General features: G+C 34.9%; 1 protein-coding gene across 2 annotated transcripts in view; it reads right to left on the reverse strand.

Moving 5' to 3' along the window:
* The window catches only part of LOC150099747 (focadhesin), a 381,450-nt gene that overhangs the window by 92,811 nt on the left and 263,117 nt on the right, over nt 1–25,522 (reverse strand). For both annotated transcript variants that reach the window (XR_016549345.1, XM_090403693.1), the window contains exons 21-22: nt 20,354–20,421; nt 3,208–3,352 (exon numbers count right to left, since the gene is read on the reverse strand). Coding sequence is in view for 1 of the 2 variants with exons in the window: in XM_090403693.1 (XP_090259819.1) it covers nt 3,208–3,352; nt 20,354–20,421 (213 nt within the window). In the remaining variant the exon portion in view is untranslated. The remainder of the gene's footprint in view (nt 1–3,207; nt 3,353–20,353; nt 20,422–25,522) is intronic.

Raw genomic sequence — 25,522 nt, forward strand, 5'->3', positions numbered from 1 at the left:
AACTGAGTGAGGCACTGTCATCAACCAGTAAATGTGTTTCATATGATTCCACAAATGTTCAAAGGGATTCAAATCAGCAGAAATAGGGAGCTGGGGCTCAGGGCCATACACACAGAATGTTTGAATATGCTCTTCAAAACCATGCTTACAATGTGAGTCTTGCTAGAAGAGACTTGATCCACACAGGCCACACTTTCACCATGTAGAGTAATGTCCAAAACAATCCACAGGTAAGAATTAGTAGTGTTCGATGGGAATGAGAGGATCCATCTCTCATCCCCATGAGAGATGATGTCTATAAAAACAATTCCAATACCAAGATACCACCACATGTTCCGATCAACTGTGCGGTCTGGATAGCAAAAAACAAACAGAGTGGTCATAATGTTTTAGCTCATGAGCGAGTGTGTGCGCATGTGTATATATCACAATGAGCCTCCATAGCTCAGTCAGTATAGACGAAACCCTTTGGTTAAAAAGACCTGGGTTCAATTCCCGTCGGTGAGGACCCTTTATCTGGTCTCTCTCTCTCTCTCGACTAAAGGTGAGTTAACTTGTCTCATACGGAGGTGAAGAGTTTCTTTCTCCCAGTAACTCAGGTTTTTCATCCCTCAAAATAGGCAAACCGGTCCTGTGAACACACATGACACAAACAGTCTACAGTCATAAAATATACTATGGCAAGGAAGGCAATGGGAAACCACCCTACTTATAATCATCTCCCTAGTGTGGTAGCATATAGTTACCCCCCACCAGCCATATGGCTGAGGGAATGGGATATATCACACTATACAATAAAGGAGTGTAGCTGTACCACATGGATCAACTGCATTCATACATTTTTAGAGGCATTTAATATAACTGATAGATGGACTTTTTAGTCCAGATTGCACTATTCCAATTACCCATTTTGCACTAAATGCACCTGACTACAACTTTCTTTCAAACATAATGGCATGCTTAGGTGTTGGTGGTTATTCATAATAGTGCTTCATAGTATAAACATCAGAGAAACAAAATGAATAATTTTAAGTGAGTTGCAAATATTTTGCTGGATTTCAAAACAATCTTCAGAGCACAAATTACAATTGGTAAAACACATACCACTCGATTAGATTGTTGTAGAAAGAGTTCTAATTGTAATTGAAAAGGAGTTAACTTAGAGAAATCAAGCTAATGTGTTCTTAGAATAACTATATCCCAGATCTTTGACATATTATTGCAGCCATACTTATTGAGCTTTAAGGGCTCGATGAGTATGTATGGCTTTATAATGTTTTGGAGCTGATAAGAGGATCCAGTGAATCAGCATTGGTGTATCGCAGGTGATGCTGATTTTAAGAATAATCTCTCAGACCATACTTACCATAAAGATGATTGGGTCTTCAAAGTCAGGACTGGCTGATTGCCATACATATGGAAGAGGACAGCTGTACTGAACAGAAGTCATTATAGGTCTGAGAAATTATTCTTAAAATCAGCATCACCTGTGATACACCGATGCTAATTCACTGGATCCTCTTATCAGCTCAAAACATTGTAAAGCCATACTCATCGAGCCCTTAAAGCTCAATAAGTATGGCTGCATTAATGTGTCAAAGATCTGGGAGATCTTTGACAAAAATATTATTCACTAAATTTGTAATGTAATTAAAAGCTAATTGAAAAAACATTACTAAATTTTATCTTAGAAAAACTCTCCCCCAGATAGTTATTCTAAGATAAGTTAACTTCATTTTTTTATCTGACCCCTGATAGAACGTTACTTCTTTTTCAGTTACAATTAGAACTTTTCGAACATTAGCTCCTTTTCAGTTACAATTAGAACTCAATGTAAAGAACATAAGAACCTTATACACTCTGGGATGTGCAAGAGGATAAAACTAATCCTTTGGAGAATGAATGAAGAAGCTGACTCTGTGGTTGGAAAGTGACAAGGAGAACATATTTACGAAGAACTTGAGCCATTTTTTTCAGATATATCCCAGGATATTGTTTTATCTTGTTGTCATACAGGAAGGATAAGGGGAGGCAGCAGTGTTTTGTCTCTTTTGTAGATATAGCCAGTGGATAAAAATACATTGCAAAGATAACCGCAATTCTGTGACAAGAGCCGTCTCATTAGAACAAATAGTCCTAACTGTGTGCTGGCATTTTGAGGATGCTGAACTGTTGGAATGCTCTGAAAATGCTGGTTTGAAATCTAGCAAACTATTAGTAGCTCAGTAAATTATTTATATATTGTTCCTTTGGTGTTGTTTATAACATGAAGCATTATCATGAATAATCTATATTTTTACTTATCTAAGAGAGTGCTATAGATGAAAAGCGTGTTTCACTCTCAAAATAAGGTTTCTTCATTTCTCTAACCTCCTCCTTTCACTCCTTTCCACAGATTCATGTAACATTCAGACAAAATCTTGTGTTCTGGAAGACTACTCCCAAATAAGCTTTGCTAGTAGTATAAATAATTTTCTGTTATCATAAAACTGTTGGAGAGAGAACTTATTATTATTATAATTACATAACTCCAAGGAGTCCAAAGATTCCTTAGAGGTGTTAGAATACTGATGTAATAGGATACTCGATATACGAGGGAGGATACCGACTCTATAACTCTCGGTCTCCACCACCAACTACAGCAAACCTCATCTACACCAATGCCATCTACTGCCCACCACCACTAGTATTTTCACAGACACTCACAAGCATCCGTGCCCACGGTGGGATTCGAACCTGCAGCCTTTTGACTGGAGAGTGGATAAGCTAACTACTTGGCCAACCAAGCCAGCATTATGTCATTATGGATTACAGATTATGTAACCCTTAGCCAACTGACAGCAAAAATGTACTGCAGACTTATAAAGCTTCTGTGGGTAAGATTCACATTAGAAAAATAAGTTACTGATGAGTCAAGCCAAGCAAGGTTGCATTGCTGATTACTACAAAGATTTTTCACACACATACACACAAGCAGAGTCAAAATAACTAATATATCCTCATCACATTATACACTGTCCAGACTAGTCTTATCAACATCAATAAGCCAGCAAGTCAAAATTTATAAGTTCAGATATTTTTTAATGACAGGATATTTTTAACATACACAATTTTCTACGAACCAAACTACAACACCATACAGAATTATACTAATGAGACAAAAAGAAAAAAAAGGAGAAGGGGAGGCATCACTCAATAAAATTTTACCTCATAAGTAACTGAAGATGGATCCTCGTCTAAAAGTCTGTTATTGAATTTTTCACAAGCAGATGTCACAAAAGATTGAAATTTATGATTTTGACAATGGCTGAGTGCTGCGACAGACAATGCAAGACCAATTAGAGGACCCATCCTAAGAAAAAAATATTATTCACTAAATTTATAAGGTAATTAAAAGCTAATTGAAAAAACATTACTAATTGATATGCTTAAATATAATAAGTTATTTATTTTAAAAAATATCATACTGAAGAGCATGGAGAAAATAATTAAAAAATAATTTAGGTAATTGAAATAAACTGATTTTATTTACTGTATTTTCCAGTGTATAAGACGCACTTTTTTACCTTAAAAATTCATCTTAAAAATGGGGTGTGTCTTATATAATGAAGGTAAAGATTGTTTCCTCTTTTCAAAGTCATGCACACTCCTTTTTATGTTCCAAGATCTTTGTAGGCAGTTAATAGTGCAATCAGATTGATGCGTGACCTTCATGTGACTTCTAGTGCGTCATTGGCTAAGAACTTGGCTAGGTCAGAAGTGGATTTTGTACAATTTGTGTAAAGAAAAGCGCACGGAATGTGGGAAAATTGCGAAGTGGCCAGAACTAGAGACCCGAAGTTTTGAAATGGGTGCAAGAAAATCGGCAAAATGGCACTGCCATTTCAACAAAAATGATTCGTACATATGCAGTCAAAGTAGCCTGTGAGTGTAACATTGAAGATTTTAAAGGTGGTGCATCATGGTGTTACCGTTTCATGAAATGCAATGGACGTTGTATGCATACAAAAACAAAAATCAGTCAAAAAATGCCAAAAGAATATGAAGACAAAATTATTTCTATATTATAAGAAATTAATGATGATAGAGAGGAGTCAGATGGCACGGGTTTTGCAGGTTTCTGAAAGGTCAGTTTACTATTAAAAATTACCTATTATTTTATCCATTTTTTTTTTTAAATCATACTTTAAAGTTTAGGTTTTTTCCAGAAAATTGTATTAAATTTCTTGGGTGCATCCTATACATAGGAGTATCTTATACACCGGAAAATACGGTATTTAATTTTTATTTATAGCAATAACCATCAATGAAAGGTTGCAAACCTATAGCTCCTCATCTTTGCATCTTGGTTGAAGTGGAAATAGATAATCTGAGGACCCTGTTCTAGCAGGGTTCTCAGATTATCTGTATCCCGAACATACTTTTTCAAGCTAATCTCGGCCCATAATATGTGGGGAGGTGTAGCCTTATACTGGACAACAGTCTGCATGGTTAGCCTGGTGGCTATGCGCTTCGCAACCATATGCCTGGGGAAGGAGTGTCCTAGGTTTGATTCCCATCGACGATGCATGAAGCTTAAGGATCTTTCTCAGCCATAGCCAAGTTAGCCAGTCTTCGACATGGACAGCAGGGTTTTTTCCACCAGTTTATATGGGATTTTTCATCCTGCAAGCAAGCAAACTGGCCCAATAATAATAAATTTAGTTTAATCCTTTCTCCAAGTGTGAGCAAACAAAATTTGCACCTGAAAATATCTTCAGGACTGGGGTAAGGTAGTAACAACACTGGGCAACTCATAGCAAAGGTCAACCAAGCTAACATCACTCCTATCTCAGTATCTCCCATAATGCATAACATTATACATATCCGCAAGGAGATGTGTTTTGCTGTTGGATTCTGTTTTCTGTTGGATCACACATTAGTACAGTGAAAGAGATAAATATATATATATATATATATATATATTTTTTTTTTTAATGTGATTCCTATCCACAATAGGACATACAATAAAATTAGCACTACAGGTGAACTAAAGATTAGATAAACTAAGAAGTGAACATGTAGGTATTTGATGTATTTTCAGTTACCTGGTGTGCAATTTATTATGGGAAAAACAATGAGCTGATATGATTAAATAGCTCACTTCATTTCTGTCATAAACTGTATACTTCTTTAAGAAGTATACAGTTTATGAAAATCCACTTGTACAACAATTTTTCAATAATGACCAATGCATAAGATGCCCATTTTTCACTCTCGGCCATATACGACATTAAAATTTTCTGACAATGGGAGAATAAAATTGAAGTCATTTCACATCAAATGGCATTTCGTTTTCATTCAATTCCTTAATTTTTTTTCAACTGATACATTTTTTCAATCATGAAAGTTCGTGGAATGTGGAATAAATCACTGTCTGACAAATCTCTCGTCAAAATATTTTCTTGCAAAAATCTGCATCTTTCCAGTCAACTGCACACTTTTTAATGCAACCAATTTGAAATGCTTCAGCTCACTGAACTGCTTTCTTCCTAGATCCAAATATGACATGCAGTTGGTGTAGAAGTTCACAAATTGTTCAACAAACCATTCCTTAGTGCTATTGCATAATCATCATTAAATTTCTCCCATATACCCTCAAAGGGTATACAGGTACTCCTACTGCTTCCAGTTTAAGTGAAGGCTTTTATCCCCTATATTTCAAGATGAAATAGTTATTTAGTTGATTAATATTAACAGAGCAAACACAAATATAAGAAAAACATTAACAAAGGCAGTAATTTATCTTTAGAAATAATACTGCTGTCAATAAGAGATGACTTAAAATGTCAATTATTGTATGAAAAATACTGTAATCATAAACACTACTTTTTGTGCATGCTGACGAGTTCTCAAGAGTATGAAATGCTCTGCAATTTTTATGTAAGATTGTGTGTGTGTGTGTGGGGGGGGGGAAACAAGCATCTTAAAAACTAGGCCAATTTCAAAATCCAGGATGTTTTCCGGGATATTTACTAAAGCAGGACAACATATAACAATACAGAACTCTTCTGAAAAATTTGGGATGGTTGTCACCCTACCAATGCCCATTTAAACATGCTGCATTTACACATATGATGGTTTTAACAACACATGAATCCACCGATGCACAGTCTTCGTGAACTGTTTGTTTACCACTTCACTGTTTACTATATCTCTCTGCGTTTTGGTGTTTTGCTGTGAATCATAAATTGTTTATTATTTTATTGTAATTAATTGGCAGATAAATTTAAAGTATGGGTGCAGATGCTTCTAGTGAAAAGAAGACTTATAAAAGAAGGCTATTATATTACATACTAAGATTAATTAAATTTAGTGATGGTGTATTCAATGCTGAGATATGCTGTAGGCTAAACTTGCAGCATAACAACAAAGATAATGTTCTTACTGAAGTTAAAGTGCTACACTTATTAGCAATACATTTATCTGTAAACACACTATTATGGATCTCACTTAGAGATCCATAATGGTCAACCTGGATGCAGATAACACCTGACAGGACAGTACTACCCAGAACACCAGCAATATCTTAATAACTGCACTGGCATGGAATGTGAAACATTTACATTGGCTGGCTGCTGAAAACAATCAGCTCAAAATACAACCACTGAGTGTAATGCTGTGAGAGGTGCTGCATAATATTTCGATGTTTTGTATTAAAAACCAAAATAAAAGAAAGGACAAAACAATTTTTTCCCTCACCTTACATAGTAATTTCAGATTTGATATTGTAATAGTGTAATGCTATGAGAAGTGCTGCATAATATTTCAGTTCTTTGTATTAAAACAAAAATAATAAAAAAATTTGTCATGTTGTACCATCATTTTTTATTTTGGTTTAACCAATAAGAATACAATTTGGTCGGCTAAATCCCAAATTGCCAGCCCATTCTCGTTCGTTCAGTATCAAAGTAGATACCCAACAGGGTGCACCACGAGAAAGTGAGGATTGGACATTAGGTCAGAAGCCCTGGTCGGTTCTCCGCATTCCTTTAAAGGCTATGTGAAGGTCTCCTCTCAGTTATACAGCTTTGACCCTTAAGCACCCTGAAAAGAAAATGAAAGCGTTTGAGAACAGGAATCAAACCTTGGAGATTCAGTGGCAAACTCTGAAGAAAACATTGATTGATTCTGCCAGAGAGGCATGTGGTGAGGTTGTGTGCAAGGATAAAAAAATCAGAACTCCCTGGTGGACACAGGAAGTTAAAGAGGCAGTGAAGGAAAAGAAGAAAGCATATCAAAAGTTCCTGGCAAATAAGTCAGCTTTTACTCTTACAGAATACAGAGACAAATGTAAGAAAGCTAAACAGTGTGTAAAACTAGCTAAACAAAAGTCATGGGAGGACTTTGGCAAGAATATAGAAAATAAATATCAAGAAGGTGGCAAAATATTCTGGAGGTTGTTGAAGAATCTTAGGAATGGAGGAAAGAGTGCTGTAAAAGGAGTTAGAGATGATAAAGGTGACATGAAAACAAGAGAAAAAGATATCCTTCAAGTATGGAGTAATTACTTTGAAAAACTGCTAAATGAAACAAGCAGTGATGACAGCACAGTGATAAAAAACACTGACCAGGCATGCAGTCAGGAATACGTATCCATACTTGAAGTATAAAAAGCCATCAAAGGCTTGAAATGTGGAAAGGCAGCAGGAGTAGATGATATTCGACCAGAAATGCTGAAGTATGGTGGTATAAAAGTCTTACAGTGGCTGCACTGCATAGTTCAGAAAACCTGGATAGAGGGACGAATTCCTGATGATTGGAGTAGAGCTCTCATAGTACCCATATATAAAAAGGGAAATAAAACTGAATGTGAGAATTACAGAGGTATTTCCCTACTGAGTGTTCCTGGCAAGATCTATGCAAGTATACTTGAGAAATGGTTGAGAACAATTGTAGAAGAAAAGCTTGGTGAAGAACAAGCTGGATTCAGGCCAAATAGAGGCTGTTATGATCAGATCTTCACTTTACGACAAACAGTCGAGAAAGCATGGGAATATAACAAAGATCTGTATTTAAGTTTTGTCGATTTGGAAAAGGCATATGACAAGGTGCCAAGAGAGAAGCTATTCAATACGCTGCAGTTATATGGTGTCAATGGGGCATTATATCAAGCAATACTTAGTCTTTATTTGAGTTGTAAGTCAGCAGTTAGAATTGAAGGAAGTACAGGAAGATGGTTTAATGTTAAATCTGGTGTGAGACAAGGATGTACATTATCCCCTCTGTTATTCATTATCTATATGGATCACATTATGAAGGAAAGTGGTATTAAACGTGATATCAAAATTGGAGATGTTAATGTCAGCTCTTTGCTTTATGCAGATGATGTTATACTTCTAAATAAATCCGCTACAAGTCTGCAAGATTCTCTGACTAAATTCAATTGCTGTTGTAATAGATATGGTATGAAGGTCAGCAATAAAAAGACAAAGACAATGAAAATAGGAAGAATCATTGAAAATGTCAACTGCGTTGTGAATGAAGAACCTGTGGAACAAGTAAAACATTTTAGCTACTTAGGCACAATTTTTACTGAAGATGGTAAATTAAATATAGAAATAGACAACAGAATCAGCAAAGCTGGTATGGTGGGAAGTCAATTGAATAAATTCATATGGAATAAGAGAGAAATTAGTCGGAACACTAAATTAGCTGTATACAAGACAGTGTTCAAACCAGTTTTAACTTATGGATCTGAGAGCTGGGTCAGAAGTAAAACACTTGACCAAAGACTAGAGACCGCAGATATGAGAGTCCTGAGAAAGATTAGAGGCGTGAACAGATGGCATCAATGGCAATATCATATTAAAAATGAGGTATTAGGAAAGAACTTGACCTTGTCAGCATCCAGGAATGCGTTAGCAGAGCTAATCTCAGGTGGTATGGTCACTTAAATAGAATGGGAGAGGAAAGGTTAGCAAAACAAGGGTTCTCTGCCAGGTTGGCAGGAAAACGACCCAGAGGAAGACCAAGATATAGGTGGATTTATACGGTACAAAGTGCCTTAGACGATAGAAATATAAGATCTGATAATGTTGGAGTCTTGACAATTAACAGACTGATTTGGAGGAAAATTGTAGATAGGAAGTTAGTAATGATGTAATTTTTTCATGCAGTACTGTCATATCCTGTACACCCCTTGAGGGTACATGGCAGGAATTTGATGATGATGATGATAATAAAAAAAAACACACAATGATTTTTTTCCTCACCTTACATTTCAGATTTGATATTGTATTGTTTCAATAAAAAATCAAAATTTATTTCTGTTTAAGACTTGTATTTATAAAAACAATCAAATTCATTGTGTGAATCAAGTATAATAACATGGCTAAACAAAATTTTGTTAGCTATAGCAAATTGAGGGAAAAAACCATTACGTGTGGGAGGATAAGTTAAGATTTTAAGTATGACAATTTAACAATGCATATCACTATTTGAAAACAAAGAATGGCTAAAAATAACCAATATTTTATAGCCAAGACTACATAATCTTGAAAGTGGTAAATTTGGGGAGAAAACTGTAGCTGATGTCAGTAAAAAAGGAAAGTGTGGGTAGCAGAACAAACATAAAAGAAATAATGGAGAATAGAAAAAAGGAAAGGGTGGGTAATTATACAACTAATGAAAGAACAAAGAATTGGCAGAAAACAAAACAACGAGAAAAGGCACAAATTCATATAATAATGAGAGATAGGAGAGCAGAATATGAAAGAATGAAATTATAAAATAGAAGATCAAGAATTTATACTTAAATTTTGAAAAGTTACAATAGCTTAACATGTTCATTTGTGCCTGTGTTTCACTTCAACTTGCTTGATAGTATATCATGTCCATCTACACTGGGTGGATGTGCTTTTACAAAGTTTTCAATATATATAGCATACTACTTGGAATATTTTGGGTTAAATTTTATTTGTAAAATTAGTATTTGTGAACTGTATTAATAATACAGAAAATCTTAAATGCAATTCTGAATGAAAGTCATACATATGTTAAAATTTGTTTTACATGGTGCAAACCATTTTTTGTATTTTGTATACAAAAAATTAGACTTGTAAATCATTTGTATTTTTTGCAACAGAAAATTTGAAATAGGTTGAGAAGACAATATTTGGTGCTACAATAAAACTATTTTGTTTACGGTATTCAGCATAGTGTCTATGGGAGGGGATTTCTTTTTCATTATTCAGGATCATTTTCATTCCAGTTGTCCCTAATTAAACTAAATGCCACTAAATATAGTATATTGACTAACTGTATCTGCACTGTAGTTAGGGATACAATAAAGCTACTAATTTTTCTTGCATTAGCAGTATGGTATGGCATGTGTTGGAGAGGAAGGGGTACTTTTTTTTTTTTTACATCAAACTGACGTGAATTTTGTAGTGCAGGTTGCATAAGTCACTGATGTGTGTGTGTGTGTGTGTGTGTGTGTGTGTGTGTGTGTGTGTGTGTGTGTGTGTGTGTGTGTGTGTGTGTGTCCTGATCACAAAGCAATTGCATATTATCTTGGGCATTATTTTGACAGAATATTTTTAACTAATTCCTGCTCTTCTGAATTCTTCACTCGAAAAAAGAAAGTAGAAAAATACCAAATTATCTTCTCTTCAGATGTTCTGAAACACTGCATTTGACGGTTCAAAGAGAAAGAACTAAAAATTAATCTTTTATCTAGAACGAATACTAAAGGATCAAGCACTTTGAAATAACAGAACATCTTTCATGGACCATCTGCTCTACTTTATAATATTTTTCTTTAGGTTCATTTTTGGATCTCTTGCAAAAGGTTATTATTATTGTTTTTTTTTTCAGAGCTTGGCAAAAGGATTTAGCTATCCCAATCAATTATTGTCTAGTAGAACAGCTTTTGATGCAGCTAAACCTAAAGAAAGATATTATAAAGTAGATCAGATGGTACATGGAAGATGTTCTATTATTTCAAAGAGCTTGATCCTTTAGTATTTGTTCTAGATAAAAGATTAATTTTTAGTTCTTTCTCTTTGAACCGTCAAATGCAGTATTTCAGAACATCTGAAGAGAAGATAATTTGGTATTTTTCTACTATCTTTTTTGAGTCAAGAATTCAGAAGAGCAGGAATTGGTTAAAAATATTCTGTCAAAACAATGCCCAAGATAATATGCAATTGCTTTGTGAGAGTACACACACACCAGGGTTGTCACGTGCCCATTTTGGTTGGGTGTGCTGTCATGGTGTATGCAACCTGTGCTACAAAATTCACATGTTTGATGAATGATTGCATTTTTATCGATGTATGAAAGCATTAAGAGTATATAGCACATTAGTGCTCAGCTTAATTGATCTATTGCAATTAATTGTAGGATAACATTTTTGAAAATTATGAATACAACTACCGTGTTTGAATAAAAACTTTAGTTTAATATAACTAAAATCTACATTCGACGTTTCGACCTTTATGTCAAGGTCTTCTTCTGGGGCATACAACTATACACAGAAAACAAGCTACACTACAATCAAACTGGTTTGTTAAAGACACTGACCAACCGCTACAACAATTGTTGGCCTGACCTCTGGTGGGAAAAAAATAAAATTATACATCAATGCTAGAGTCCTATTATTAGTGTTATCTGTTGGTTGTAGAAATACATTGGGCACAACAACAAGTACCTATCTATATACATATATTAACATCATGTACATTCCAGCCAGTTGGTATGGAATGGTTTCTAATACTAGCTGAAGATTGGCTAGAGTCCTGACTTATGCTGGATCTTATATATTAGGTAGGCTGAATGTATGCCATCCAGATCCTTGAAATTTTCATGCCATCTTTGTTGTTGATATTTGGGTGGTTTATCAGGGTTTCGCAGGCTTCCTTAAATTTCCTTTCGTACCAGGTTTTTGTGCGGTGTAAAGAGCAGGTGCTTTTCCAGTTGATTTGGTGCAAGGTGTTGAGTGCATGGTCTGAGAGGCCTGCTTCACCATAATGGTTATATTTAATGTGTCTAATGTGTTCTTTCTTGCATATAGGGATTGTCCGTCCTGTTTCACCAGTGTACAGTAAGTTACAGGTGCAGTAGATGCAATAGACTCCAAAATGTGCTAATAGGAGGAGAGGATCCTTAGAAGAGTTGAATATGGTTTTAAGTTTAGTGGGTGGTTTAAAGGTGGCATTGAGGTTATAATGTTTAGGATTCTGTTGATTTTTTCCGATAACCCTTTAATGTATGGAATGGCTATGGTTTTACTGTAATCTAGATTCGTTTTTGTTGTTGTTTTATGGAGTATTTTATTAATAGTGTTTTTGTTATAGCCATTATTTATGAATGTGTTGCTGATGATTTTTAGTTCTTGTTTCAGGGCTTGCTGGTTAGAGCAAATTGTTGTAGCTCTGTTTTTAAGGGTGTTAATGACTCCATATTTTTGTGATGGGTGGTGGTGGTGGTATGAATTAGCATGTATGTATTGGCCAGTGTGTGTCGGTTTTCGGTAGACCGTGAAGGATAGACTGCCTGAAGGAAGACGTGACTAGTGTGTCTAGGAACGGGAGCGAATTTTGGTTTTCGATTTCGATGATAAATTGTATGCGTTCGTGTTGTTTGTTCAGGTGGCTAAGGAATGTGTTTAGAGTTTGTCGCCCGTGCGGCCAGATCGCGAACATGTCGTCAACGTATCTAAGCCAGACTATCAGTCTTAGCGTGGCGGAATCAAGAGCCCTTTGCTCAAAGGTTTCCAGAGTCCATGGCTGTACCTTCTTTTTGTAGGTAAAATTTGTTTTGCCACACAAAGTAACCGGACTGTAGTACGTGGGCAAAGAGGGCCGTAATGTCGGGCAGAAATTTGTTCTGTAGTAGGAGAATTGTGTCATTGATGGGGACATTGAAATATCGAAACTGACTAATAAGTCGTCTTTGTCAAGTGCTATGTTTTTAATTTTGTTTATAAAGTGTTGTGTGTTTTTTATGTAGGAGGGGGAATGACCTACCAACTCCTTGAGTGTTGCCGCTAATTTCTTGGCTAAGTGGTAATTGGGACTGTCTATTCCTTCCACGATTGTTCGTAGGGGCACATTTTGTTTGTGTATTTTCGGAACCCCATATATTCTGGGGGGGGGGGGCGTAGTGGGGTTTGAGTTTTTTAACCATGTCTGGTTGCCAAGAAGTGACGGACTTGAGTAGTTTCTCTGTTTTATCCTTTATCCTTTTTGTTGGGTTATAATTTACCATTTTATATGTGTTGTTATCGGCTACTAGTTGATTCATTTGAAGTACGTATGTTGACCTGTCAAGGACAACAGTGGCATTGCCTTTATCCACTTTCGTTATTATGTTTTGTTTGGCTTTTAATGACTTAATTGCTGCTAATTCTGTTTTTGTGAGGTTGTTCTGTATGGTTTTCTTAGTGTTCAGGACATTACTAGTTTCTAGTCATATTTTATCTGCTATATTGTTAGGTAGGGACCTGATGCCTCTTTCAATGTGGTAGATAAAATCCAAATCCAATAAAATCCATTTTTTTTCCACCAGAGGTCAGGCCAACAATTGTTGTAGCAGTTGGTCAGTGTCTTTAACAAACCAGTTTGATTGTAGTGTAGCTTGTTTTCTGTGCATAGTTGTATGCTCCAGAAGATGACCTTGACATAAAGGTCTAAACGTCGAATGTAGATTTTAGTTATATTAAACTAAAGTTTTTATTCAAACACGGTAGTTGCCTCCATAATTTTCAAAAATGCATTCGGATCACCATGTAAGCTTAAAAGAAAAAATAATTGTAGGATAACTTTGAATAATTTAATTTATCAATTAATTGTAACCAAATCTTGCAGAATGGGGACAATGTGTTTGTTTTAAAATACTGTATATTAGAAAACAATAATGAAGGAGAATGCTATATTTGGTTGGTATATTTGAATTATTCAAAGGTGTAAGATTTGGAAGAGGATGATGAGGCTTACCTGCTTCGACTACAATACTGTTTCCACTGTAAATATGGGCAAAAAAAGTTATGTATTATATATAAGAACTTGTCCATCATGTCAGTTCACACTTCATGCACATAAAACAGATGAAACTCAGAAAACAAAAACAGCAACTCATGACAAATGGCAATGTTCAATTGGATTGGTTGACACAATATCCAATCACAGCGTCTAGGTGCTATCATCTCAGAGCTACCCAGCCTTGCCTTCTGAGCAGTTTAAAAATACTAGAATGCTAAGACTTTGACCCCCTGTGTCATCTGCACATCTTTTCAAAGGTGTATGTATTTTGAATGTACACCAAGGCTATTAATGCGAATGTGGTGCGATGTTTACATGTCGAAAGTGTCCTCTTCATGAAGCATTAGTCTATTGTGTTTACTTTTAGGAATCATGCAAAGTCTGGAAACAATTAGAGGAGTCTTTAATGGAAATAAATGCAAAAATATAATATCGATAATATTGGTGATACTGCTATTTGGTGGATGAGCACTGCACACCTAGCACACCTGGAATATTCATCCTGATATATATATTCCAGGACTGAGAGAAAGTGAGTAGGTTATCTGCTATCCATTCTCTTGTCCTAGATGACTTTATTATTAGTGACATAGTTATGGAAGATGTAAACTGAATTCAAAACTTCATGATTAGAAGATGCAGAAACCTGGATTCAAAGCCTGAACATTATTGGATCTGAAAACAATTAAGTTTGTTGAGTGTAGAAGATCTTCAGTAGAAGGATTCCCCAATCAAAAAATACATAAATAATAAGAATAAAATAATAAAACCTTTAATAATTACCTTTCTTTTTTTTTCTAGAAGTCTGTCTTCCCCCCCTCTGGAAAAATGTCTAAGACAACAAATTAAACTTAGTTGAAGTGACACCCAATATAATGATGTTTAAAGGCTTTTTTTTTGTGGTGTTCTTACTAATATTTATTTCATTACTGGGATCTTGTTTAGTGGAATCATTTTAGGTGTTGCTCATGAGACAGTTGACTCTTGCTATAGCAAACACTACTATAACAAATTACAGAATATTCTCAATTAAAGTCCCATAGGTACAATTCTGTATCTATGGGACTATCTTTTGTATCTCTTTTTTTCATTCTTCCACCTTGTTGCTGCCTGTTTAGGGAAGCAAGTTGGATGTTTCATCTTCTCTACCACTATGTTAGGCAGCACCCATATTTCTGATGTTTAAAGCTTCTCAGTGGAAAGTTTGCTACAGTGAATTACTTTTAGGATAAAACTGTTCATACAGAGCTCTAGCCAGGAATTTTCAGTAGTTTGAAGATGATATTCCTGACTGGAACTAAATTACCATTCCTACATATCAAGTACAACATTATAGCTGTCATCATTCTTTGATATTTTAAATTAAGAGTATTATCTAGTAACAAATTATTATTATTATTACGTGAGACCTCCAGGGAGTCTAAGACTCATCAAGGGAGAACACCTGTTCCACAACTCTCAGTCTCCACCAACTACAACGAACTGCAACTACCGTCATCATTGACACCAATGCCATCTACCGCCAACCACCACCTCTAGTATTTTTCACAGACAATCGCAAACATCCATGCCCATAGTGAGATTAAAACCTGTAGCCTTTTGGCTGGAGAGCAGATATGCTAACTACTTGGCCAACCAGGCAGACAATAATGGGATGCATAAGAATCCAATTCTGATATAACTCCTCTAGAATTTGGTGTTTTATTTTATGGGGTATTTAATGTAATTAGTGATTACTGTAAAAACAGTGACCACTGTTTTTTTTTCTCATCTCATTTTCCATTTACCCTCTTTTACCTTGCGGTGTCAAAGGTTTATTAATCATCAGACCTCAAACTGTTCACAGGATTAAGGTGGTCAGCCCTATGCCCTGGTGTATCCTATGTCCTGTTGTGTTGAGTTCTCAAGGCTGGTTTGCCTGCTTTGCAGGATGAAAAACCCTACATTTTTGGGGGAGGGATGGACATTTGCCTGCTGCATGTATAATGAGAAGCAATGGTAAATTTGCATGCATGATTGATGTTTTTATTTCTCAATTTTGTTACTGATATTTCTAAAGCTTCTGTAGTAGGTTGAATCCTGTGAAATTCATAATAAACATAAGGATGAAGGATTAATGTTCAAAGGGAATTTCTATGTCAGGACTCCTAAGTATCACAGATTAACACATATCCACTGTATAACAAGAACATACACAGAAGTGAAATGCTAAGGCTATCCAGATACTATACTGATATTGAAGCAAGCCTTGAGCACTGTGTCCTAGACTATGGGGTAAGGAGATACTGCAATGTCACATGATTCTCTCATTAGGAAAGCCCACTACCCACTCAACCTGGCAGAGTCATGATCTGTCTTGCTGAAAAGAGACCAAAGTTATGCATGCATACTACCAGGATCCTCTTTTCTAGATGCCCAGAGATTGCACATCACAGCAATCTAGTACCTTACTATCATATATGCTATGCAGTGCAATCTAAACGGACTCGTGGGGAGAACAATGCATGAAGATAGAAGGGAGAGGAAGAATGAAAAGAGAGTCAGTGCATTAATAGGAGGGCCCTCTCTCCATGATCAGGTAACTTCATATGATGGCAAAGAAGAAAACAGATGCATAATAAGTTAGTGAAACAGAGTGTTATCTGCACTAGTAAATTGTGCATGGGGATAACATGTAGCACCCCATGCAGCATGCTGCAAGATTCTACTCATGAAATGCTACTGTTTTCAATATGTTATTGATACTGCAAGTGATGTGAAAGTTCAGCTGTTGACTGATGATGTAAGGTTGGGAGAGATTTCTAAGGAGTGGTGTTATATCTCTAGGAAAGATTTAAACATGCTAACATTTGATAGCAATCTAGCAATCTATGAGAGCATGTGTAATGAGAGAGTTGTCATTTACATATTATTAAATGGAAAGGTTTGCACTTTATGTGTATACCATCCATACTGATAGAAATGAGCACACAACAAAACATAGGATCTTGGATGATAGTCAAGAAAAACTTCAAGTTGGGGGGGCATTATAAGAGTAGGTAAAATAATAAAGTGCATCGCTGCTAAAATGAAGATACTGACAAGCACAATCAACTCTGATATTGTAAGGATACTTGTGACATAAAGATTGAATAATATAAGCATGTAAAACACAAGAAAGATATTTAATTAGCCAAATATTTCAGTCTGAAAATTGCAGACCATCTTCAGTGGCACTACAAGAACAGTTTTAAAAAATACAAGGTAGAATACTAACAATAGATCATTTAAAAATAGAACAAGCTGCGTGATGTTATATCACTAAGTATTATTAAAGGGAATATTTTTAAGCAGAGACATGATTGAAATAAAGATATTAATTACTAATATTAAATAACATAAAATTAATATGAATTAATGAGTTGTCCTGATAAGACTTTCCCAGATTTTTGATACAGATATACAGTCATTCCAATTCAGGTTAGGATGATGGAGTAAGGCCTCTATGCTTTCTTTGAATAAACATTCAAATTTATAGCGGGATCTATGTAAGAGGAGAGTTTTTGACCAAAGGATGTTGTGGTTAGTTTCTATCCCGTGCTGAGCCAATCCAGATTTTTCAGGTTTGTTGTGATGAATGGAGGATTGATGTTCTTGGATTCTTTTTTCAAGAGAGCGTCCAGTTTGTCCAAAATAGGAGAGATCGCAGTTGCAGGGAATTTGATAAACTCCAGGAAGAGACATAGTTGAGCGTTTGTCTTTAAGAGAAGGAAAATGGGAAGATAATTTGTTAATAGGTGAATATGTAGCTGTTAACTCATATTTCTTCAGAATTCTTGAGATAGGTTCTGAAATCCCAGAGATATATGGAATTGGAACTTGACGTATTGAATCTTTGTATAATGGTGGATTATAAGAATCGAGAGGATGTTGTGTACTCTTTTCAGAAAAGCCATTGAGTTTCATGTGTTGTTGGATAGTAGAAAGTTCTTTCTGTAGAAAATTAGAAGTAGAACAATTAGTTTTGGCTCTTCTGATTAGACATTTTATGATTCCTGTTTTTTGACAAGGATGATGGGCTGATTCTTTAAGAATATAACAACCTGTGAACGTTGGTTTCCTGTAAACTGTAGTTGTAAGTATTTGAAGGTGACCAGATGAGGAGAACATCTAAAAATGATAACTGGTTGTTTTTTTCCATTTCCATAGTAAACTTTATACGATGATGTAAGGAATTGATACTGTTTAGAAAAGAAGGTAAGGAGTCTTTGTTGTGAGGCCATACAGTAAAGATGTCATCTATATATCTTACCCAAAAGGATGGTTGAGGGAAAATAGATGAGAAGAGGACTTTTTCTAGATGTTCTAAATAAAAGTTGGCTAAAGCAGGAGAGAGAAGACTTCTCATGGCCATTCCTTCTACTTGGCTGTAAAATTTGTTGTGACATAAGAAATATCCAGAGTGTATTATGAAATCGAATAGTTTTATAATGTCTTCTGGAAAAATGTCAGCCAGTAATTTTAAAGTATCCTTGAGAGGTACATTTGTATATAAAGATTCTATATCAAAGCTCACCATAAGATCTATAGGTTGCAATGAGATATTTTTCGATTTTTCTAAGAAATCTGAGGAGTTTTTAAGAAAGGAACTAGAGTTGCCTATGTGAGATTTCAATAATTTAGCTAGATATTTGGCTATACGGTAAGTAGGAGAATCAATACAATCTACTATTGGATGAAGAGGAAAGTCAATCTTATGTATTTTAGGAAGACCATAAAATCTAGGAGGTCTTGCAAAATGAGTTTTAAGTCTTTCAATTGTGTCTCTATCTAAACTGAATCTTTATATACAAATGTAAATGTAAACAACAAAGATTCAATACATCGAGTTCCAATTCCATACATCTCCTGGATTTCAAAAACTATCTCAAGAATTCTGAAGAAATATGAGTTAACAGCTACGTATTCACCTATTAACCAATTATCTTCCCATTTTCCTTCTCCTAAAGACAAACGCTCAACTATGTCTCTTCCTGGAGTTTATCAAATTCCCTGCAACTGTGATCTCTCCTATTTTGGACAAACTGGATGCTCTCTTGAAAAAAGAATCCAAGAACATCAATCCTCCATTCATCACAACAAACCTGAAAAATCTGGATTGGCTCAGCATGGGATAGAAACTAACCACAACATCTTTTGGTCAAAAACTCGCCTCTTGCATAGATCCCGCTATAAATTTGAACGTTTATTCAAAGAAAGCATAGAGGCCTTACTCCATTGTCTTAACCTGAATTGGAATGACTGTATATCTGTATCAAAAATCTGTGAGTCTTATCAGGATAACTCATTAATTCATATTAATTTTATGTTATTTAATATTAGTAATTAATATCTTTATTTCAATCATGTCTCTGCTTAAAAATATTCTCTTTAATACTTAGTGATATAACATCATGCAGCTTGTTCTATTTTTAAATGATCTATTGTTAGTATTACACCTTGTATTTTTTTAAAACTGTTCTTGTAGTGCCACTGAAGATGGTCTGCAATTTTCAGACTGAAATATTTGGCTAATTAAATATCTTTCTTGTGTTTATGTGCTTATATTATACAGTCAACTCTTACTATACCAAACTAGTGACCACAGAAATGGTTTGTTATAATGGAAAGTTTGCTCTAGTGAATTATTTTTAGGAAAAGGTTAGGAATTTTTGGTAGTTTGTTATAGTGAGCAAGTTAGCTATAATGGTACTTGCTTGCTACAGTGAGAGTCAACTGTATAGAGCTTGGACATGGGGCTGATGAGGTGAGGAGACAGGAAATGGTAAAGGAATGAACAATATCCCTAAAATAGGCAATAAAAAGACTAGAATAATGAGAGCAGGGAATAATTTGTAGAGTTTGACTGATAGGCAGAAGACAGGTGATGTATTTAAACACATGAGGGAATTTTATCAAATTAGCCCCCTACTGGCCACTATATATAGAGTCATCGACCAAAACATCAAAGTGCATAAATATTGAAATAACACAGTGACAGTGAGGGTACTAAATGGTTGATATATTTCATCTTTCACAGCTGTGGTTAATCTGATGGCAGTTAGTTATTCATGGAATAAGTGAGTGAATGAGACAGGGAGGTCATTCCTGGAGATTGTATAAGAATGTGTTGGTGTGGGAGAAGCAGATTTTTACACAGCATGTGAATGCAGAAACTCAGCGAGTTTAAGGCACAGTGTGACATGTTTCTGGTCGGGTAAGACCTTCCATGATGACTCTTGTTACTCCATGGAGGTTTAATAACAATTGCAATAATATTTTTGAAATCTTAATATACTATCAGTATTTACCTCAAGGTATCTTCTTCAGTAACAGATATACTTAGCAACTTTTCTGCTGTTTTTAAAAGGAAATGAATCTGTAATGGAAAATATATACTACCAATTAAACTAGTATCTAATCAAAATGAAATAATTATTAACTTAGTAAACAGGAAAAAATGGAATGATAATTAAACTAAACTAACAGTAATAATCATTTTACTTTCTGTAAAAAAAATATCATGTACTCAATAAGAAATGGACCTTAATTAGTTAGCTTTGATACATTTTAATGAACATTCACCAATTATAATGTTGACTACAATGTGTCACATGGACACAATGTATTTGGCTATCATCCTACAAATACACAAACTGCTTGATATTAAATAAATTCAGTTATAAATTAGCTGAACCTTTGCTAATTTATAACTGAATTTAGTTTTGATCAAGAAGAATGGTTGGAACCTCCCACATCTAATTAGATGTTTAGAAGTGGGATGTTTGGATGATTAAAGTTAGACATTTGGAAAAAGTGTCGTAAGAAGTTAAAAGTGAAAAATTGGGAAAACTAGAGAGAGAGACACACTCTTGAGATGAATGAGAGAAAACAAGAATGATCAAGCAATTCCAAATGGAATTTTGTTGGTCTCAAATTTGAAAGGGACAGTCATTACAAAATGCAAGGGTAGCTGTGGGCCGATGGAAATTTAAAAATTCATGTACATTCATTTCTTTCTTTTAGCCACTTGCATAATCATCCTTTTCAAGGATTTAGGCCTAGGTGCCTGTTATATTTTCACTCCATCTTTTCCTTGGTCATCCTTGACTTCTATGTACTCCAACTGGTAGTGCTGTTTTATTTATTATATATATATATATTTTTTTTTGGGGGGGGAGGGATAGTCAAACTGTCCATTCTTCCAATGCATTCAATCTACTTTTTTCAGTATTTATATATTTTGTCAAATACTGAGTCCAATTTTTAGTTCTTCACATATTTCTGTTTTGTCCTAGAGTATAGTCTGATGTCTTTCATAGGCGTTTCTTTTTCTTCTGCAGTTCTTATGGTCCATAATTCACTTCTATACAGTAGAGAAGGTCTTGCCAAAACTTTATTGAAATCTTATTCTTGTATGCGTTTGAATCTGGTGAGGTGTGAACATATTACTGATCATCCTGTTATCTTTAGGAAGTTTGAAATTTTGTTATCAATGTCAGTTTCTTCATTAACATCAAATTCCTCAATTGTACCCTAAGAGAGTGTACAGGATAATACGAGAGTACTATATGAAAAAAAATTACATCATTACTGACTTACTATTAATAATTTCGCCTGTTATCTATCAAGACTAATATTATCAGATCATATATTCCTTTCTTCTAAGGGACTTCTTACTGTGTGACTCCAGCTGAGGAAGATCTTGGTCTTCCTCCAGTTCTTTTTCCTGCCATCCTGGCAAAGAACATTTGCTTTGCTATCCTTTTCACTCCCCCATCTGTTTAAGCGACCATAACACCTGAGATTAGCTTCTAACATTTTCGAATACTATGAATGTCAAGCTCTTTCCTAATATCATTTTTAATATGATACTGCCATTGATGGCAGCTTTTACTATCCTAATCTTTCTTAGAACTCTCATGTCTTCAGTATTCAATCTATTTCTAGCTTAGCTCTCAGATCCATAAGATATAACTAGTTTAAACACTGTCTTGCAAACAGCTAGTTTAGTATTTTGAGTAATTTCTCTCAAACTCTATATGAATTTATTCACCAGCTTTCATATTTAATTTGCAATTTTCACTAACAATCGTGCCTAAATAACTAAAATGTGTGACTTGTTCTACAGATTCTCCATTCAGAAAGTAGTTGATTTTCAATGTTTGTACCTATTTTCATTATGCTTGTAATTTTATTGCTCATTTTCATGACAAATTTAACACAGCAGTTATTCAATTTAATCAGGGAATCCTGCATGTAGCAGATTTATTTAGGAGTATATAACATCATCTGCATAAAGTAAGGAATCAAGATTAACAACTTCAATTTTGATAAAGGTTTAATCCTATTTTCCTTCATGTGATCAATATCCATAATGATGAATAACAGTGGAGATAATGTACACCCTTGCCTCACATTTAATATCAAACCATCTTTCTGTCCCTCCCTAAATTCTAATTGTTGGCTAACAATTGAAATATAGACTAAGTATTGCCTGATGTTATGTTCCATGTACACCACATAATTGTAGCATTTTGAACAGCTGTTCTCCTTGGCATCTTATCATATGCCTTTTTCAGATCTACAAAACAAATACAGATCCTTGTTCTATTCCCATGACTTCAGCATTTGTTTTAAAGTAAAAATTTGATCCTGACATTTGGCCTGAATGCAGCATGTTCTTCTCTAAGCTTCACTTCCACAATTTTTCTTAGCCATTTCTCAAGTATACTTACATAAATCTTACCAAGTACACCAATAGGGAAACTGTAATTCTCATATTCAATTTTATTTCCCTTTTTATAGATGAGTACTATGAGAGCTGAACATTCAGTCCTCTGACCAGGCCTTTTGAATTATGGAAACCTGTTATACCAAATGTTTGAGCATTTCTGGTCAAATTTTATCTACACCAGCTAACTTTAAACATTTCTGGTTTTTAATGGCTTTTTTCTACTTAAAGTACTGATATATATTCCTGATTGCATTCCTGTTGAGTGTTTTCTACTATCATGATGTTCCTGCTTGTTTCATTTAGCAGTCTTTCAAAATAATCACTCCATACATCTGGAATATTTCTATCTTTAGTTTTCATGTCACTTTTACCATCTCTGATTCTTTTTACAGCACCCTTTCCTCCATTTCTAAGCTTTTTCAATAGCTTCCAGAATATTTTGCCTTTCTTGATATTTATTTCCCATGTTTTAACCAAAGTCTTCCTACAACTTTTAGGTTTATACAGTGCTTTGCTTTATTACATTTTTCTCGGTATTCTATAAGATCACACGCTGACTTGCTTTCTAAGAACTTTCAATATGCTTTCTTCTTTTCCTTGACTGCCTCAATTTTTAATTCACCATGGAGTTCTGAATTTTCTGTCTTTGTAGACAACCTCACTACATGCCTCTCTGACAGAACCAATCAATGTTTTTTTCAGGGTTTGCCACTGAATCTCAAAAGTTTGGTTCTTGTTTTCAATCTCTTTCTTCATTTTTTTTTTTTCTGGAACAATGTTTATGTATTTGAAGCTACAGTTCACATCTGAAAGCTGCTCAACTTTCATTCATTTCAAAACTTTTTTATACACTCTTCTTTTCAATATAAACTTCAATTTTATCCTGCTCAATACTAAACAGTGATCACTCCCAATTTCCTGAGCTATTGGGAAAACATCACAGTCAACAATGACATAATCAGTAAGACTTATCTTATTTCTTGGTTCTTCTTTCCATGTGAATTTGTACACACTTTTACATTGGAATGGGGTGTTGGTAATAACTAGTCCATGTTCTGAACATAAATTCAGAATATACTTATTATTAGTTTTGCTCTTTTCTTCAAATTTTTCTAGAATATTTCCATATGTCTGATAATCACATCCTACTCTACTGCTTTCAGATCCCCAAGAAAGACCAACTTTTACTTTTTTCTCTGTGTCAACCACCTTCTATAATTCCTCAAAAAAATTCCTCAACTTCTTCCTTAGTAGAGCCTTCTGTGGGACCATAGACACAAATAAGTCTTATCGTTCACTTCCTTAATCTGATATTTTCTCACATTACTCTATTTGTTACTGCAAGCCATTCAAGTAAATTATCATCATCATATCCACTCATCCATCCAACCTAGGATAGTTTGAGTACCCTCCCCCTCACCCCTACCGAGGGGACTTACAGCTAATTAATGCAACTGAGTCTCCACTCTTTTTTGCTGCATCCCCTAAGGGCAGTATTTCTGACTGTAATCCATGTGTGTGTGTGTGTTCACAGGGCTGGTTTGGTTGTTCTGGTGGACGAAAACCCTAGTTTCCAGGAGAAAAAAACTACCTCCATATGAGACTGGCTAACTCACCTTTAGTTGAAAGAGATTAGATAAAGGTTCCTCACGTCTTAGGCAGGAATCGAACCCGGGTATTTCTGACCAAAGGGCTTAATTTATACTGACTGAGCTACGTAGCCTCTCAAGAAGATTATCCTCAGTTTAATGTCATAGTTGGTAATACATACTATGCCAATATGGTACTGATAGTTCCTCTGCTAATTTCTTTTCTATTAATGCTTCTTATGTTGATGTGCCAATCTGGAATTCTGCTGATACTAAGTTTTGGATTTGTATTAGTTTATTATATAGTCTACACACACACACACACACACACACACACACACACACACACACACACACAGTCTATTATACTTTTTTTTTTTTAGGTTTCTAGTTTCCCAAGTGAATTTATGGTAATCTTTGTTTAAAAGAAGTATTAGCAATTTTTAAATTATATGTATAAGAAACCAAATCTATATCCATTTTTATTGTGTTGTTTGCAATATGACAAAATAATGCTATTTTTCCTATATTTGTACCAAATGGAATATTCTCTACTCGGGCACCAAAATCTCCCTTAGGTTTATGTTTTATTTTTTGCAAATAAATCTGAATAGACCATCAATCTAACAGATAAGCTTAGGTGTTGATGGTTATTCATGACTTATTTTTCACGGTATTAACAACACCACAAACACTTTTATCAACAAAGATGTTTTATTAACGCTTATATTTCGCTGATTTTCAACTCGGCATCATCAGAGCACAACACACGTGTAAACGTGACAGTGACTGAGTGAAACAATATAATTGCAAAAGACAAAAGATCTAAAGTCCTATTTTTGGTCCTCTAACGAAAAAAAAAAAAAGAAAAAAAAAACCCCGCAGTTATCCAGGAGCTTTTCTTAGGATAACCGTCTCCCAAATTTTTGGCAAATTAATGCAACCATATTTGTTAAGGTTGGGAGAATTCTTCAAAGCCATTGCTGACTCAAAAAATAATCTTTCAGATCTATAACGACTCCTAAATAGCACATTCGTTTTCCTCCATCTAATCCTGTGTGAAGGAGTGTCCAAAGCGTGGTCTGCCAGTCCCGACTTGCCATAGTAATAGTAGCGAATGTATCTTTCATGTTCTTCCAGGCGGATGTTCACTG

Source organism: Typopeltis vanoorti, chromosome 14, assembly GCF_054136105.1.
Source record: "Typopeltis vanoorti isolate ZY-2024b chromosome 14, IOZ_Tvanoo_1.0, whole genome shotgun sequence".
Classification (NCBI taxonomy): Eukaryota; Metazoa; Arthropoda; class Arachnida; order Uropygi; family Thelyphonidae; genus Typopeltis; species Typopeltis vanoorti.